Source organism: Phoca vitulina, unplaced genomic scaffold (assembly GCF_004348235.1).
Source record: "Phoca vitulina isolate PV1807 unplaced genomic scaffold, GSC_HSeal_1.0 scaffold27, whole genome shotgun sequence".
NCBI lineage: Eukaryota > Metazoa > Chordata > Mammalia > Carnivora > Phocidae > Phoca > Phoca vitulina.
In genome coordinates, this window is record NW_022589730.1 from 18,167,319 (window position 1) to 18,187,265 (window position 19,947).

At 38.9% G+C, this 19,947-nt stretch overlaps 1 protein-coding gene across 3 annotated transcripts in view; it reads right to left on the reverse strand.

The window, feature by feature from the left end:
* The window catches only part of WDR7 (WD repeat domain 7), a 345,325-nt gene that overhangs the window by 98,404 nt on the left and 226,974 nt on the right, over positions 1-19,947 (reverse strand). For all 3 annotated transcript variants that reach the window (XM_032422579.1, XM_032422577.1, XM_032422578.1), the window contains one exon: positions 3,592-3,778. In XM_032422579.1, the coding sequence (XP_032278470.1) occupies positions 3,592-3,778 (187 nt within the window). The remainder of the gene's footprint in view (positions 1-3,591; positions 3,779-19,947) is intronic.

The window sequence follows — 19,947 nt, forward strand, 5'->3', positions numbered from 1 at the left end:
AGCGAGACCTAGGTCTGAACCGCCCCTTTTTCACTAACCAGTGTTTCTGTGGACAAGAGACAGAACCTCTTTCCGATTCATTTTATCATCTTCCATTATCATGTTTATGATCATTTTATAAAGTAAAAGGTGAAACCAATCCTCTTTTTAGCCCTAATTCTATTGCCCAGCGATAACTGGGAAGGAACTTATGTTCAAGTTTTAGATGGGCACTCCCCACAGTTTAAGTTCTGCAAGGAATGGATAAAATTAGTTAAAAACAATGTTTACGGTCACGTGCCCTATGTTCTAAGGAGCTCGTCAGCATCTGCTGGGCATGCCTGTACCTTCCCATCTCTGTCCTTTTGCATGTCCTTGTTCTTCCGCCTCTCCTCAAAATTATTTAAATGAGAGATGCAAATAAAACTCTTCCTGGCATCCTTTCTGAGCACCCAGCTGTGATTCACCTCCCTGTCCTCTAAGCATCCCTACCTTTTACTCTCCTCCTCCCTTTGCATCATGGTTACCCCCAGGGAAGATCTTATCCTTCCTTCAGATTGCAAGTGCCCTGGAGACAGGATCTGTGTTTGATGCAACTTTGTAACTACATACAAGACCCAATAGTGTTCCTTCCATATATTAACTACTCAGTAAAAGTTTGCTTAGTTAACGTAGTTTAAAATTTGGTAGAATAGTTGAAAACATTAGAAAACAACCAGTGTTATTTTGATTTCAAAGATGTAAAATTCTCAGTCTTATTTCTATTTTTTTTTTTTAAGATTTTATTTATTTGAGAGAGAGAGAGAGAGAGAAACAGCATGAGACGGGAGAGGGTCAGAGGGAGAAGTGGGCTCCCCGCCAAGCTGGGAACCCTATGTGGGACTCGATCCCAGGACTCTGGGATCATGACCTGAGCCGAAGGCAGTCGCTTAACCAACTGAGCCACCCAGGTGCCCCATCAGTCTTATTTCTAAAATAAAGACATTTTAATTCTGGAAAAATGCCCTATCAATCGAGCCATCTATAGTTTCTCAGGAGACCTCTCAGGAATCATCTCTGACAAAGGATGTCAATATATGGGAGAGAGAGGAAGAAAGAAACTCTGCTATCATATGTGTTCCCCAGAACTAGGGAGCAGCCTGAGCGGCTTGCCCCCCTCAATCCCCTCCCTCATAAACTCATAAGAATGGGAATAAAGAGGGAAGCACTGTGTATGTTCTTTTTCAATTAACATGAACTGAAATTTTAAAAAACACAAGCCTAACATAAAAGCTTCTTCATAAAGCAAGCTGAACATCGCAGTCAGAAGTGAGGTGGCCGAGCACTGTCATGGTGCACAGAGTCAATCAGGCTCAGAGGGGTGGCCCGGTAGGTAGGCATCATGAGGGTAAGAGGCACACGCCCCTGCTCCACTTTGCCCCATTTCAGTCCTTCTGCAGCCTGTACCAAGTGTGTCATGGATGTAAGAGGCCATTTTCAATCTAAATCTTGTTATAGATTAATAAGCAAACATTTTCTTGCTTATTATGCAATTTATCATGATGAAAATTACATTGGACTCCTCAAGGCTACATGCTGATACATTCATTTATTTAGAGCTGTGTATAGAGAGTTATACTAATCTTCATGACAGAAAGGATGTAATAGCAAGATTTAAATTACCTACTGAAGAACTAAAGTATTTGTGTCTGTGGACATACTGCATGTAGATAAAACACAGTGCATCTTTATGTTTGCTGATATAAGCTTCATGTAAACTGATTTAAAAACAAAATAAAACAAAATATTAAATACTACGCCTAAAATAAAGCCCATCACTTTTCTCAACAACAAAACAAGACTGTATACTCTTGAAATTGTGTTTAGATCAGCTGTGAAAATAGGCTATAAAATTAGGTCAAAACAGAATCGGAAGGTATGCAAGGCAGCTGCAGCCAACGGGAGGGCAAAGGGTTGGAAATATGTTCTGGGCTTTGCACAAAGGCCAGCTGCCTCTTACTATTGCTTCAAATTCATGGGCTCAGTTTCCTCCTAATTCTTAAAGTCAACCAAGAACCTTCAGGCCACCTGTATCCAAAAACTATCCTGGCTGCCATTATGTCAAACTATTCATTCTAGAACCGAGCAGCTCTTGATCTGTTGAACACTAAAACAATGACAGTGGCATCACCACCCTTACTACCACCATAAACAGAACATCCATTCAATCTTTAAATGTGTGCTAAGTACTCTTCTAAGCACTTTGAAATTGAAACACATTTAATATCAACCTTATGAGGCAGGTGTTTAATTAGTCCCAACTTGTAGATGGAACTGAGGTAAGATGTGAAGTGATGTGCTGAAGAGCATACAACTAGGGAGAGACACAGAGGTAAAGTTTAGGAAGTGTGGTGGTATGATAGGAGGTCGGGCGGGGGTGCAGCTGTCTAAATTGGATATGAATACTGTCTCCTACCAATCCATCCTGGAACTTTGGGCTGGGAATGCCCAATCTGTAGACAAAGCCACAGCATTCCAGTCTAGCCTTTTAATAGCTTCTTTGATCTCCACTTCCTGAGCCTAGAGCCATGATGGATCATAAGGGAAAGATGAGAAAGACAAACATGAAGAAAAGGACAGAGAATTCTAGTTTTTCCCAAGGTCAACAGAGATCAGAATGAAATGCCATGCATTGAGAAAATCAAAGAAGTGATAACATTTACATTAAGAGAGTCATCATGGGCCAGTTTAAGGATTCCTACCACAAGGAATTCACACCCACGAGGATGGCTATACTAAAAAAACAAAAACAGGGGCGCCTGGGTGGCTCAGTTGGTTAAGTGTCTGACTCTTGGTTTCGGCTCAGGTCATGATCTCAGGGTCATGGGATCAAGCCCTGTGTTGAGCCCGGCCTCAGGCTCTGCACTCACCACAGAGTCGGCTTGACCCTCTTCCCTCTGTTCCTCCCCCTGTTCTCTCTTTCTCTAAACTAAATAAAATCTTAAAAAAAATAAAATAAAAACAAAAACAAAACCAAAAACCTGCCTTCAAGAATTAGGAGGCTGAGTTCTCAAGTCAACATGAACCTCTATTACCACACCCAATCCCCTTCCCATCATTCCTGGACACTTGGCCACCAAGGGCTTCCCACTTACTTCATTTCAGCAGCTCCTTCAACTCATCTGCCTTTCCCTCTACTCTCATTATTGCTTCCCTGGACCTCTGCAACTTCCTACAGCTGGTGCTTGACAGTGTGCAAGTGAAACCTCAATAAAGTGGATTTAAAGATTACCACGAGTGGGAAGGAATAATTCCCCAAACTATTTGGCCATGTATTCTATCAGTAGAACATTTTTGAGCAAGTATATATATAATTTTCCTTAGAAGTGATATGTTTACACTATTATTACATAATAATATGTCAAGGCACAATGTCACAGATCAGTCATTCACTGGCTCAACGCTAAATCCCAGAGGTGCCCAAATTACAGAACTATACTTCCCTTTCCCTGTCTATATCCAAAATTTCATATATTGAGATATTAGTCTATTTTTTTTTGTCTATTAAAACAAATCACCAACCGAAAAAACACAAACAAAAACCCCACAAATTAACTGGAACTGAGCACGTACTTGGCGAGCTGTTTCTCGGCATCAGCACAGAGTTCGAGAAGCCCCATGAGGACAGCAGACACGTCCATGTAAGGCTCCCAGACGGTGAAACCACGTCCAATCAGATCAATGGCTGTTCTTCGGATCGTACTGTGTGGAGGAAGTTTGGGGCTCGGAGGCTGCAGCAGAAGAAATGTCAGGGCCTTACCTAAAATTACAAAAGAAAAGGCAGAGCAGTAAAGTAATTTTACTTTTGTGATGTTTTCTTTGAAGATATTTTCAAAGTATAAACCACTTTTGATTTTTTTTTTTTTTAACTAAAAGGGGGTTTTCAACAGTAAGACTATAAAAGGGCTCAAGTTTACAGTTTGCTCAGCCACATTTTAAAGAGATACATTAGGCTACAATATTTTATACCATATTCTAAAATGTTTTAATTTCAAAAGAATTATGTATAATTAAGTATATATAATTTCAAAACATATCAGTGACCCTAACTTCCAAACAAGGTTTCTTTCTACTCAGCATTCTGCAAAATGGAGATGGTTTCAAATAATGTTATATGGTATTCATCTTTCTTCTGCCCCTAACAGCATTCATATGTCAAACACTTCCATCAGTAACACTTGTTTGTTTATCAGCAGGGATGAGGGATGAAGGTAGAGGTGTAGTTTAAAAAGTTTCCTCCACAAGCATCTATGTTTCTCCATACTCTGCTATACTGATCCAGCACAAAAGATGTGAAGTATGTGGTAAATTCTTCACGCAAGTTTGGTAAAGAAATTAAAAGTTTGATATCACTTTCAAATTTGATGAAATGATCTCGATTTTAATTAACATGTATTTCTTTATGTTGAAGATAATGCTAACAATTTGTAAACATAAGCCTAATGGCCGTTGAGCTGTAAAAGCTCATCTATTTCAAAAGGCATTTTGACATTTAAAAAAGAAAATAGGGACTGTGAAGAACAAACTGCAATTTAGAAGAGGCTGTTCATTTCTTGAGAGGAAGAGACAAAACTGTTTACAAATCATAGAACAGTACAGCAGACTGGTTATGGGGCATACAGGTTTCAGATCTAAGCCAGGGAAGTAACCACAGTTTCATAACTTATTAGGGGGCAGGCTGAAGAAGGTTCTCATGCGCTTCAGTTTCCTTGTCTGTAAAACGGGGAAAACAATAGCTCTCTCTCACACAGAGCATGAGTGCTGGATGAACTGATGCATGCCAAGTGTCCTGCCTGGTGCCCAGCACCCAGCACCTCAGAGGGCTCCACAAATGGCAGTCAGGGCTCATGACGAATAGCACCTTGAACTTGTCTGTTTTCAAAACTAAGAATGTGGCATATCAACTTTAATTTAATGCATTCAACAGATAAAAGCATTTACTCATTTTTATGTCCTAGCCAATTGTTAAATGAGAGCCCAGATAAGAGTCTGTGAATGCACTTTGTTTGTTCATGGTCCAGAATATCTTCCGCCATAGAACCCTTGAGGAATCTGTTGAAATCCATCAGTCTTTTCCCCAGGAAACTACATACACTACACATACATATCTATGAAATTCTGCAAAAAAATTTCAAGGAGGCCATGGTTCTTGGGTCAATAACTCCTCCAGTAAACTGAAAAGGTACATATACATGGAAAGCCTCCTAGAAGAAACATCTTGAAATTCATGACTTCATTCATACATGCATTTGAAAATTGTACTCTCCTACTAGGCCATGTAAATGTCATATGTAAAGCAAGTTCTGTGGATCATAAAAATATAAACTCCTTAAAAAAAGGTGACCCACCGTTCTCCATTTTCTGGCAGCACGTATGCATCCCTTCCCACATGATATTTTTAATAATAAGCCTTTCTATGCATTTCCCTTTTCCTCATCAAGTCTGTTACTCCTGGAGGTGGGAACTATGTTTCATGCAACTTTCCATCTCCCACACCACCAAGCACAGTGCTCTGCACACATTATGGACCTAAGATGGAAATATCTCTGCCTTGACTGCATGTACATTTCTAACGCTGCTCCCCGCTCCAGTTTGTCAGAATGAGATTTCAAAATGTCAAGAAACCCACCACTTTCCTGTTATTCTTTCCTTCTAGGAAGTTGTAAGAGCGGCAGAGAAAGCCCCATGGCTGTTCTCTGCAGACATCCTGGAGCTCAAGCAGCAATGGCTCCAATCTAGGGGACAGGGCTCCCTGAAGGTGTGTCCTTGGGAACCAGTGTTGTGAAGGGGCAGTAAGGTTTCCATTAATTACAATGTTTTACAGCATTTCAATCATCATTTTCCTTAACTGCACTCCACTATTTCTGTCTTCATTATAGGCAGGAGCATTCTGGCAATCCTAGGGAGCTTGCTGATTTTTTGCAGCCTCTGTGTGGGAACTCTGGAGGCAGCTTCCTCACCACTCTTGACAATTTTATCCTGAGAGCAAAGGTAAACCGTTAAATGGCCGGTTTCTTGATGTTTTTCATAATTTTTCTGACAAAGTAGGAAGGACAGCAGAGGGGATGTGATCACTTACCTTCTGATGAAATGACAGAAAAGGAAGAATGAGTAAGCGTACCCTGGCCTTGCAATGGTCCCGCAGGGTATCTCTGCTGCTCCCCTGCAAAGTGTGATCTACCCTCACAGTGAGGATGCCCAGCTCAGCAGGAAATGCAGGTTCCCTACAGCACCGACATCCCCTCTCTTAAATCACTTTCTATTTCATTCAATGATCTTATAAGTAAAATTCTTCTACAGGTACATCTCTCCTTCTTTAGTTCAGATCACAATCTCTGGGTAACACAAAGCAAAGATCCCCACAGTTCTGGCAGGCCATGTGGCACCAAGAGAAGCAGAGAGAAAAATGGCCGATTTAACACACACATTTTAAACCTACTAACTAGAATCTGATTATTTTTCACTGGTCTGTTTTGGAATTATAAAGACAGAAGAATGTTAAAATTCCACACCTATCTCTGACAGCTTATGCCAGGAAAAACATGTAAATAAGAGAAGATAAAGAGGGTTTTCAAGTTAAACATTTTGACTTCTAGCCTGGCTGATTAATAAAATGCTTATGACTTTAATGCTACCAGGAATAATGACCCTGATGTTCTGAAGGAATACTCTCGGATGCCTAAGGCTTCAAACTTCCTAATCATAGATTCTTTCTGATGATATTAAGGAATAAGCCTTTAAGAAATGGTTGTTATGATAATAAAAAGGGATAGGTAAATTTAAAATTCCTTTTCCGACTTACACTGTATTCTCTACTGCAGGGTTTATCTGACTTATGATTCCGTAAGAGACAGATGCTCTGCAACATGGGAGAAGGTGATAAAAAAGCTAAAATTAAGATACCCATGGTACCTCCCCTTTTGATAGAAAAAGTCTCATGACAATTTTATGAATTTTATCTCTCAGAATTTTCCTTAAACCTTTGGTACCCAATAACAGTTGCATTTTAATCTGTATAAGATGAAATCTAATTCTGTACCAAAATACGTATGTATTTATTTTATGTAAATGCCCCACTGTCCCACAGTGCCTCACTGAGCAAGCAAGGCAGAGAATGATGTTATTATCTGCCATCACGATTGATTTCTTCTATAAAAGGCTCTCTAGTGGCAGTATTAAAAAGTTCAACAAGCTGGACTGACATTCATTCAAGATTTTTCGAAATTTGGTTCCAACCTATCCATCCAAAGATTCATGTGATAACTATTTATAGAGTGTTGCTATATAATACTAAGTGCTAGAGAAACAAAAGGAAAGAAGACTAAGTTCTTTCCCTCAAGGAAATGCATTCTAGTTCTGGAGACAGGTGAGCAAACAGGTAATTTGAATATATTCTGTATAGTGTTAGAATACTTAAAAGCACAAGGTATCAGGGGCACCTGGGTGGCTCAGTTGTTAAGCGTCTGCCTTCGGCTCAGGTCATGATCCCAGGGTCCTGGGATCGAGCCCTGCATCGGGCTCCCTGCTCCGCGGGAAGCCTGCTTCTCCTTCCCCCACTCCTCCTGCTTGTGTTCCCTCTCTCGCTGTCTCTCTCGTCAAATAAATAAATAAAATCTTTAAAAAATAAATAAATAAAAGCACAAGGTATCAAGACAGAACTTAATAGGGGCACTTAGCCCCGTCTTAGAGGTATGAAAAGCATTCCAGGGAAAGGTGACCTCTATATCCAAACCTAAAGAATAAGTAGGAGTTAGCTACTCAAAGGAGAGGACTATGGAAAGAATGCATTCCAGACAGAGAGAAGAGCATGTCTAAAGACCAGGAAATGAGAGAAAACATGGTCAGATCAAGGGATTATCCATAGTTCAATATGGCTGGAAGTTCTGTTGGGGAAAAAGGAAGAGGTTGAGGTAATGGGCAAGGGAGAAAAGAGGACAAGGTGGATGAAACAGAACAGTGAGACACGAGGCAGGACAGGCTATTAAGAGCCCAATCACAAAGGGCCTCATATGCCATGCTAGAAGTTTGTTTATTCTGGTGACATTGGGGAACCACGCAAAGTTTTAAGCAAAGGAGAGGTTTGATTAGATTTTCATTTTAGAAAGATCAATACTTGGGTTGTCTTGTGATTAGAAAGGGGTAAGACCTATTGCCCGTTTCATTCTGATCTACTCATTCCCAGCCAAATGGATTAATTAGAATCAAAGAATTTTCAAATTGAAAGGACTTGAGAAAAATAGCGTCCATTCCTGTGCTTCAGATGAGATAACTGAGAACTGTAGAAGGCTAGCTGCAAGCCTGGAGAAGGTAAGCTGCAAGCCTGGGGAAGGAGTCCAGGCCTCTGTGGCCCAGGCCATGTGTAATGGGGCCAGTACACAGGTCTGAACACAACTTGCATCTTTATGACCATGCTTTATTCCTGACGCTCTACCCAACTATGGATTCAAAATTATATCTTTTATGATCAATCTCCTCCTGAATGAAGGCATAATTTCAACTGCAGTTACTAGTATCTCCCGCAAACAGAAGATTAAATAAAACATATGTTTCATCTTTTCTCATGCAATGAGAAGGTTGCCATCACTCGTTCAACAGCTAAATATAACCATAATAAGATCCCTGCAATTGTCTTGGCTCTAACTTAGTTGCATTGTGGTCACAAAATGGTCTATTGCACATCTAGAGTTTCCCCCACATCTTCCCTCCTTACCTTAGAATGAAATCCTTTTTAATACAGCAATTGCTATCCAAACATTTCACAAATAACAATATGGCATCTTTCGGCGTTTATTTCATTTTCTAAAGCTAATTTTATTTATTTTTATTTTATTACCTTTTCCCATCTGCTAAATGAGTAAGTTCCCTAGGCTATATGAAATTTTTTGAAAATACTTTTGTTTGGCATAAGGCTTAACGCCACGCTTTATATTTAGTTATCACTTAATAACTGTTGCTTTGGCAAATACTGTGAATTACTTTACCCTGTGTGTGCCCAGCACAGTCAACACAATTATGCACAGATCAGAAATTTCCATGAATCTACTACAAACCTATGCTGGCCCGTGGGGAAGTTTCCATGGCTCTATGGTGAAATGGCAAAAATATAAACAATGTAGTAAGTCTTTTTCATAAAGCTAAATTTATTCAATTTAAAGGAGTGCTTACATTTTTACTACTTTTTTGGTGAATAAGATTTTTTTTTTAAGATTTTATTTATTTATTTGACAGAGAGAGACACAGCGAGAGAGGGAACACAAGCAGGGGGAGTGGGAGAGGGAGAGGCAGGCTTCCCGCTGAGCAGGGAGCCCGATGCGAGGCTCGATCCCAGGACCCTGGGACCAGGATCTGAGCCGAAAGCAGACGCTTAACCGACTGAGCCACCAGGCACCCCTAAAAGATTTTTAAAAATGATGAAGATAAAGGGGTTAAACCTCCAACTCTTGATTTCAGCTCAGGTCAAGATCTCAGAGTTGTGAGATCCAGCCATGTCGGGCTCTGCTCTCAGTGGAGAGTCTGCTTGAGATTCTCTCTCTCTCTGCCCCATCACCCCTGGCCCCCACACGTGTGTGCTTTCTCTCTAAAATAAATAAATAAATCTTTTTAAAAAATGATGAAGATAGTGCTATTTTTTAGTGTCTGTAGTGAGCAAAATAAAAAATGTAAAATACTGCCATATATTCTCAGATTTTATTTTTGGAAATTTTGCTGGCCATGATATCTGAAGTTTGGAACCCATTACCATTTGTAATAAATGTACTACCCTGAGGGACTACAGGGCACCTTCTCCCACTGTAAGTATCACAACTAAGATTTCTATTACAGGTCCTTGGCTCTTAACTGAGAATGCCAAGAGGCTCCTAATTCACTTTGTTACAGAATAGAATTCAGCATTATTCAAGTAATTCTGGGGCCATATTCAAGGTCCATTTATCAAATTACTAGTCTTTCTCACCCACAAGATAGGTAAGTAATAGATATGTGGCAGCTTCAAAGTGGGAATCTAGCATGTAACCCCCCACCACCACTGCCATCACCATGTATGTCCAGCCAAAAGTACAAATGAACTACCAAAAATGCAGACATGCTCAGAACAGTAGAACACAAATCAAAATAAAACAAAACACTTTGAAAAGCAGAAAGCACTAAAATCCAGCACTGGATAAATCACAATTAACTCAGACCCTCCGGCTGTTTGAATTCTGTTGTCGTGCAGTCAAGAGTAATAACAATTGCTCATATTTTAGTGCTATTTTATCCCAAGCTTTTTTTTGAAGAGTGTTCCAACTTCATTCTTACTGTTTTTTTAAAGTGCTACATAAGAGCAAAGCTGCAAGAAAATTATTTACGCTTTGCTGTAACAGCAAAACACTAAAAATGAGAAAAGGAATGAGACAGAGACAGCAAAATAAAGCCTACGAGAGCAGTGATTAAAGAGCTGACATATTCTACCATGACTAACTTGTTGCTTTGGCAAGACGAATATTGTCCCATCATGAAACTGACCAGTGAAAAAACACCAATTCAAAACATTTTTTGTACTATCTGGCTGGTAATGACGACTAGCTCTTTCAAAAGATTAACATACAAGCCATCTCTCACACACACACACACACACACACACACACACACACACGCTATTACTTAGGTAATAATGAATTTGTCTTCTGGGGCATTTCTTCATCCTTATCACAAAGTGTAGATTCACTTTACTAATGCACCCTACATTTATGGAATGCTTATTCTATGAAGACACTTATATTAACTATAAAAAACTATAGTTACATATTTCTATAAGCATTGGGTATTATTTTAAGCAGCATTTAATAATAACGCCTTTATGTTGTTATCTCACTTTTTTCCCCTCTTGCATTTCTAACGAGGGTAGAGACTAAACCTGATAGTAGTGGTGCCTTGAGTTCTCTACAGCCTATTAGAGTGCTTTTATTCACTTATTCACACACACACACAGGGTCAACTGCCAGTTATATACACCAATACAACACTTTAAATACTAACTGAAACCTTGATTTTCATATACAGATCCTACTAACACGACATGTTCATGACATGAACATGAATCATGTAGTAGTGTTTTTTACCCAGTTTCTATTTGTGCTGAAGTAGCACTAAATAGCAAAGGATCACTTAAAAAGTTGTAAAATTGATATTTTTTCCCAGCTATCCATTTGTAATTTTTATTTCCTTTGCGGGGGAGGCTAACTTTTCCCTCCCATGCTTCCCTTGACATGTGAAGACCTCATAGGAATCCTGTGGTTACCTCACAGGCAGATTCTAGAATGAGCTGTTACAAGCCCTCTAGCAACCCTGAATGAAGAAGGAAACAGCACTGGCTAAGTGAAGGGACTGAAGGAAGTGTGGAAGGACTGAGCATAAGAAGGGGAAAGGGGACCTCCATTATGGAGTGCTTCCTTGCTGCAGCCAAGGGAACCTGGATTTTATGGCAGCCAATGCTTCAGAAAACCAGTGGCCACAGGGAGGAGTTTTAAGAACTGGAAATTAAAAGAGAAGCCGAGTCATGCCCTATTTATCAAGTGAGAATGAAATTTGCTTACTGGAATTATACAAAACCATAGCATTTCAGAGAATTTTTCAAACAGCCCTTAGAGATCCTTCATAATTATTATAGCTGTCCCACTGGTAGGTAATATACAAACCATTTTTTTTTTTTAAAGATTTTATTCATTTATTTGTGAGAGAGAGAGAGCACAAGCAGGGGGAGTGGCAGGCAGAGGGAGAAGCAGACTCCCCACTGAGCAGGGAGGCCGATGCGGGACTCGATCCCAGGACCCTGGGACCATGACCTGAGCGGAAGGCAGACGTTCTACCGACTGAGCCACCCAGGCGTCCCATACAAACCATTTTCTTGAGCTCTGGGCCCTCCTAGGCCAGGCAGGCCAGTCAATGGGCCTGGTTAGAAGAAACTTGTTCCTCTTTCTTAAAAAATATCATGAATGAAGAAATGGCCATATGAATCAACCTTGGCTCTGAATAGCAGAGGAAGGGAAAAAAGGTCATATTAAAAAAATGCATTAATTAATAGTTCAATTACAAGGAAATTCCTATGGGAGAACACATTATATGCACTTTAAACCAAATGAATTTATGATGATTTATGCCATTACAATGAGTGCAAAATGAATTAATAATGATTGGCCACTTATTTCAAAGTGTAACCAAGTGAAGGAAGCCTTTTCCCACTTGTTAATGTCCATCAAAGAACAAGGATGGCAGAGTGCCATCTGGAATTCTATTCCTTTGCTTTATACAGAAACTTGAATTAATTAAAAATAATCCCGATCTAGTGTGCGTTATTCATGGATATGGACTAATTAACAAACACTTCTATGACTAAATGCCTATATTAATGCAGTTATTAAAAACTGTTAAACTGCTTACATCCTGCATTGCACAAAAACAAGTCTTTTTTTTTTTTTTTTAAAGATTTTATTTATTTATTTGACAGAGACACAGCGAGAGAGGGAACACAGGCAGGGGGAGCGGGAGAGGGAGAAGCGGGCCTCCCGCTGAGCAGGGAGCCCGATGCGGGGCTCGATCCCAGGACCCTGGGATCATGACCTGAGCCGAAGGCAGATGCTTAACGACTGAGCCACCCAGGCGCCCCAAAAACAAGTCTTTTTTTAATAAAAAGCAAAAAGTAACTGTTAGATTAGGAAACCAATTTAACAAAGATATTTAAAAACTCATTAATCTACTATCAGTTTTATCAAAACAGTCCTATTTCAATGTAATTTGCTATTTCTTGTCCTATAATCAGAAGACTCTAAAATCCCAATGCTCTTTGATTCAAAGTACATTTTTTTCGGTTCTGTTGAATTTCAAATTGTGTCATACAATGAAATTTAAAATTATTTTGGCTTAAAAAAAATAAAATTATTTTGGCTTTTAGTATTTTATATATTTTGGATGGCAAACTAAAATTAGGGAGTCTTACCTTCACATAAACAAAAAGATATGACTTATTGCATATAGCCTTTTTCTGCCTAAGGAATGTAAAGAGTGCTGATTTTTGGACAATCTGAGAATCAGCAATAAAGAAGTAAAATAATAGAAGCGGATGTTTATGGTATCAAAGAAGTAAAAAAAAAAAATCCATTAATCTAGGGAATCTTCAATTAAACGGTCCAAATACTCTTATGTCTTGTTCCCAAAAGGTGTAGGATGGTTAAACGGCGTGAATGAGTGGGTTGGTGGATGGGTGGGAGACAAAAGAACACCAGGGTTTAAGTTCTAGCTCTAGCACCTACGAGCTGAGTGATCTTCTATTCATTTAATATTTACTAGTGCTTGCTATGTCCAAGGCACTGTTTTTAAGCACAGGTCAACAAAATCTGTGCTCTCATGGAGCTTACATTCCAGTTGGGCCAGAAAGACCAAGAGAACAAACAGATATGCCACGGAGTACTAAGTCCTGTGAAGAAAAATAAAGCAAGATAAGAGCCTAGAAAGTGACACGAAAGGACTCTGCAGAAAGTGACATTTGAACAAAGGCCTGAGTGAAATGAAAGAGAGACATGTGGGCATTGTGTGGGAGAAGCATTCTAGGCTGAGGGACAGCACAAAGGCCCTGCGGTACGTAGGGATCCCTAAGGGCCAGCAGGAAGTTCAGAGTGGTTAGATGGCAGTGAACAAGGACAAGAGTGAAAGGACATGAAATCAGAAAGGCAGCCTTGGGATGGATCACACAAGGTCTTTTCCCCATGGGGCTGTAAGTGTTATGAGAAACTCATGGAAGTTACGCGGAGGAGAGTGACATGACCTGCCGTCAACCAGAAAGTATCAGGGTGCTGTATACGGAATAGATTGGGGAGGGTGGGGGGAAAGAGTCACATTAGGGAGGCCAACTCGGAGGTTCTTAAAATAGTTCACGCAAGAGATAATGACGGCATGGACTAAAACAGTAGTGACACAGTTCTCATACTGTGTAAAACTCTGGATTTAAAAAAAAATTTAGACGATAGAGCAGACAGGATTCACTGAGGGATTGGATGGGAATATAGGATGGAAAGAGAAAATGGATCCAGGCATTTTAGCATGAACAGCTATGTGAATGGTGGTGATACTCACTAAATGAGTAACAACAGGAGAGAAGGAGGTTTTTTTATTTGTTTTTGAAGTGGGAACATTAATCCAAATTTTCGTTTTAGGCACTTCCAGTTTGAGATACCTATCAGACATGTGAAGGTGGACTTCAGATAAACCACTGGATGTATGAGTCTGGAGACTGGTGTGGAAACCAGGGCTAGAATTAAGAAGTTAGAAATCATCCATGTACACATGCGCTGAAGCCATGGGACTGGCGGTAATGCCTGGTGAATGAGGGTAGGTACAGAGGAAAGAGTGGGAACACCAAGACTGAGTACAAGTGGCTAATGAGGTGGGAGAACCAGGAAAGGACAATGTCACAGTAACCCAGCAGAGGTGCAGGTTTCAACATAGCTGAATTACATGCTACCAAGAGACAGAGACAAGAGCTGAGAATTGTTTACTGGCTTTGGCAACATGGAAGTCACTGGTTATCTTACTGAAAAGGTTTCAGTAGAGTGAAAGTTAGAAAAGCCTGAATGAGGCAGATTCAGGAAAAAGACGGTGGCTGAGAAAGCAGGGAAGGTAAACATCATCAGAGTACTTAGTGCAGAATGGATACAATTATGCAGATTAGAGTATTTGTATTTTCCTGTAACAGTGATTTCTTAATAACTACTGATAATAACGCGATGTTCATGTTACCTTCTATAGATACAATGGATGAAACAAATAGGAGTGTCTGGTTAATGTGACATATACTTCTCAACGTGTTCCATGCATAGCTTCTAAATCCTTCTCTGGACCTGATCACCTCCAGGAACCAACCAATCAGAGTGAGTCTCTGGCCTTCAAAGCAGAGACTGGTCTTTCCAGAGATGAACCTCCCTAACATGGCAGCTTCATTCATGGCTGATCAGGAACGTATCGTAACCCTTCCTGGTCATCTGTACACCATTAAACATCCTGTGAGAGGGGCTTGCCAGATGGATTATAGGATTCTTGAAGATGCTAATATACCTCTCCAAAATAACTGACTTACTGCTTGATCAAAGCCTCATGCTCAGTTATTTTGCCCATTTGCACTACTCTAGTGGTTTTAGAATTAAATTATTTAAAAATACATGAAATCTAAATAAATAAAATCTTAGAAGAAAAAGGGGGGGTGGGTCTGGGTGGCTCAGTCGATTAAGCATCTGCCTTCGGCTCAGGTCATGATCCCAGGGTCCTGGGATCGAGCCCAGCATCGGGCTCCCTGCTCGGCAGGGAGTCTGCTTCTCCCTCTCCCACTCCCCCTGCTTGTACTCTCTCTCTGTCAAAAAAATAAAATCTTAAATAAAAATAAAAAATACATGAAATCAAAACAATGACATTTTCCCAAAAATACCATTAATGTTAACCAAAGGTATGGCAAAAAACTGAAATGCTTCATGAGAATTTCATAATTACATACCCTTTTTAAATAATTCACACAGACTAAGTAAGTTAGCATAATCTCAAAGTAATTTTATAAGTAGTCTAGTGGAGATGAAAATCATATGCACGATTAGCTGATCTCTTTTCTACTCACCACAGTAAAACATTCACCGGGAACAGGAGCTGCTGAATATTAACCCTTCACAGACAGATCATCAAAGATGAGAAAGAGCTGCCCTTAGAGGACACTAAATATTAAGTAAACTTTGAGATGAAGACTAGAGTAACCGGAGAAATAAATTCAGAATCGCTTTACATGCGAGCAAATAAACAAATGCCAACATTCTCAGTGCGAGCACTCTAAATGTTTCCTTTCCACCCATTTATTTTACTGAAGTTGAGTAAGGGAGGGAAAAAAAAGATGAGCAAACAAAAGTCACTCTGCTGCCCGTTTCTCAGTCTGGACATCTTTGTTTAAGCTTTGACTTGGCTTAAATGAACGAATTAATATTGACAAAAACATCAACTAAGCTAATGAGTTGTTAGTTAAGGCAATAAACATGTCACATTAGAGTCAGCGCAGTAAAGAGGTAATTAGCCCTGGAAAAGCCCTGCTGATTGGAGCTGTTGAGATCCTCTGCTCTTAACCTTTGAGTCCATTATCCAGCCCAGGAGTGGTGGCTATGTTAATGGGAACTCGCTAGTACACAGCAGGCTGGCTGGAGCAGCTAGACCTGCATCCGAATTCTGGGATGAAAGGGGTGCTGGTAGGCTTACAAGACAGCCATCAACAAAGCTCTGTGCTCTTTGAGGAATAGATATTAATGTCCAACAGAGAAGGCAAATATATTTCCAAAGAAATATTTGTGGGTATATATATTTTTAATAAAAAAATACTTAGCAATATATTAAGTAAAATACAATGAGACAAAGGAAAAGTCACTCTCATCACAAAATATTCTCCCATCTGCAAATAAGGATGCCCTGACCCCTTCCAGATAAAGCACAAGATACTATAATATGATGAACTCCTAAGCTATAAAAGCAACCAAGATCACAATTAAAAACCATAGCTAATAATTTACATTATAAGACAAAAAAACACATGCTATTATACTTCTAAAATACCTATGTTTACATGAATAATTACAAATCATCCTTCAGAGCAGTTTGCTCTGTAAGATCTTTCATGTTTTTTTTTTTTTTTTAACTTCTCACTAATTTTACTGATTTGGCTTTGGAACAATACTAGTATTTCAAAGTCTATGCTGAAAAAGAAATTAGATTCTTACAGAGAAATCACAAATAGGAGGACAGAACTACACAGGAGTTAAAACAGAACATATATAAATAAAATGTCCATTCTCTCAATTAGTGGATCATGTCTGAAATAAAGCAAAAGACCATATTGAAGAGTACAATGTGAACTTGCATAATCTTCATAATAACTTACAAAAAAATTGTCAAATAGGCTAAGTTTTGACATTGCTTCTAATACTATATATGCATATAAATGTTTTTTTTTAATTTTTTTTTATTGTTATGTTAATCCCCATACATTACATCATTAGTTTTAGATATAGTGTTCCATGATTCATTGTTTGTGCATAACACCCAGGCATATAAATGTATTAATTGATACTACTATATGCATAGAAATAGGTTAGATTGAGATCATATTATCAGGAAATACATATTTTTCCTTTGGAAACTTGTCTTTCTTTTGAGCTTAAAAGCAAACACACAGATTCAAGATAAATACTACACTGCCATTCATTTTGCATACTTTAATAATTTTATGCTATTTGCCTTTACAGAGGAAGAGAGTGTTCCGTCCTAATTCTGTTATAAGGTAGGTGTGATGGTAGAGTGGTTAGATACGCAGTTCTCCTTGCCACTCTGCCGTTGTGTGTGTGCAGTATGTGTCTGGGGGTTCGAGGAGGAGAGACATGGGACATTTACTATACAGTAAATCAATATGTGCTCTCTTTTCTCAGGCTGAGTAATTTCGAAAAGGACATGAAGCAATTAGTTTCCTCATACCTTATTGGGCAGTGTACGGTTTTAGTATTTTTCCCCCCTCAATACAGCTTTCTACTGAATTTGCAAAACAGCTGTATATGGCTTAATTTTCCTTAGTTAATTCTTTTACATAATTAAATTTAGATTGAAAAGCACTATAAACCAGTCTTCATTTTCAATGAAAGACGAACCAAGAAGTAATGCTGCAAACTACAATAGAAATATTCTTTGTTACCTTATTGTCACTGACAGCTAAGTGTAACCTGAAAAAATACACTACAGTATTTACTTCTTCTATTACACAGAGAACATATACAAATGTCCAAATACTTCTAAATTGTCTAGGAGCAATAAAGAAAAATAAGGTTGTCAAAATATTTTTAAGACTACACCCATACTTTAAATCCATACCTGTAATTATTTATATAATTTCATATCTAAGCAGTGTATCATAGAACAAGAGTGTTCAATCTTTTTTCTATCCCAACATACTTGCAGAATATGCCATATTACAAACAATTTCTTACTGTGATGGAATGGGGGTAGCAAAATTGGAGGGAAGCAGAGTACCATAAACATAATTTGAAAACGCCCTCCAGGTGATTCAGATGTGTTACCCCACTTCACACCTTGCCCTTCCCACTTCCAGTCAGGAGGCCAAAGTCACCACCCCACCCCCTACACAGTCCTGTGACTGAAAATCCATGGAGAGTAGTAAAAAGCTATGAAGTATAATCTGAATTCTAACCCTACACCCACAATTTGATAAATTAGATCTCAGGTAATATGAACTGGGTATTAGTTTCCTCATCTGAGATAAAATGAGATGGAGAAAAGACCTATTTCTCGAGTTGACAGGAATAATAAATGACAGAACATGCATCATGCCTAAAATGGGGTAGGCTCTTGATAAATTCTTCTTCCTCCATTTTCCTGAACACAATTAGACAAAAATTGTTAATTATTTTCCTCAATCACAGATATTTATTTGTATATTATCCTAAGACTTCAAAAATGGACTTTTGAAAAAGAGGAAAACTAGTGGGACTCTAGTCCTCTTATAAATACGTAATATCAAGGGGTGCCTGGGTGGCTCAGTCGATTAAGCGTCTGACTTTGGCTCAGGTCATGATCTCAGGGTTGTGAGATCAAGCCTGACATTGGGCTCTGTGCTCAGTGGGGATTCTGCTTGAGATTCTTTCTCCTTCTCCCTCTGTCCCTCTCCCCACTCATGCTTGCTCTCTTTCTCTATTTCTCAAATAAGTAAAATCTTTAAAAAATTTTTTTTAAATATATGTAATATCAAGCATTTTACCAGTCAGAAAAAAAACAATAATATGAATGAATGAATGAATGGAAGGGAAATGGTAAGAAGGAAAATTGTATTTGCTGCCTGGTGGGTGGCATGTACTATTTTGAATGCTTTTCCTACAAGATTTCATTTAATGCTGAAAATAGCCCTGGGAGAAATATATTAGTTTCAGTTTTGAAGATGAGGAAAACCACTTCTCAGAAACCTTAAGTAACTTATTCTAGATCATACTATGAATAATGCCAAAATAGGATTTACCTGACATGAAATCCTCTATTCTGTCCATTATATTTTATACAATAGTTATTTAAAAATAACAGGCTATGCCGTATTCCAGACTTAAGATGATATCTGCAAATGATTTTGTTTAATACTGCAAATGAAATACACCATATTATTTCTTGCCTGGTAATCCCAGAAACCATAAACTGTCTTCATGATGATCGAGCAATCACTGAATCATTTTAACATATATCGAAAGTGGAAAGCCTAACTGGCAGAGCCCCTCAAGGAATACTGAAATTGTTTATCTGAATAATCTGCATATATTAACACATAACAAGAGACAGAGAAAGGCAAACAAATATTCTAACACTGGTTTTCTAACCCTTTCCCTGTTAACTCTGGTCTAGTTAAACTGGGCTAGCAATGCTATTTTTCTTCCTCTCAAAATCTATAGAGGGTGAATCAAATGTGAAAGCAAGATCAATTCTGTTCTAAGACAGTAAATGAGCTTAAGATCAGACCTGTTTCAGTTTATGGAGAGAATCTAATTATGCTAGCTTAAATATATGTTCACAGAACTATATTACGGAGTCAGGAAAAAGAGAAAATACCTTCACTCACCCCACTGACAAGCAAATTTCATGGGCACTGATAGGGTTAAAAAAAAAATCAGGCCCACAGACCACACCATCCATAAAGCAAAAGCTATAGAGCAAAATATCTTCCCCCACCATATTTTTATAAAAGTCAAGAGCTGGAATGGTCCAACCTCATTATGACAGATCAGAAAACAGAAGCTCAGAGAGGTTGTATGGCTTACTTTACACTGAAGAGCAAGTGCTATGGCCTGTCCAGAAGCCAAAGCTCCAGTCTCAAAAACCAGCATTCCC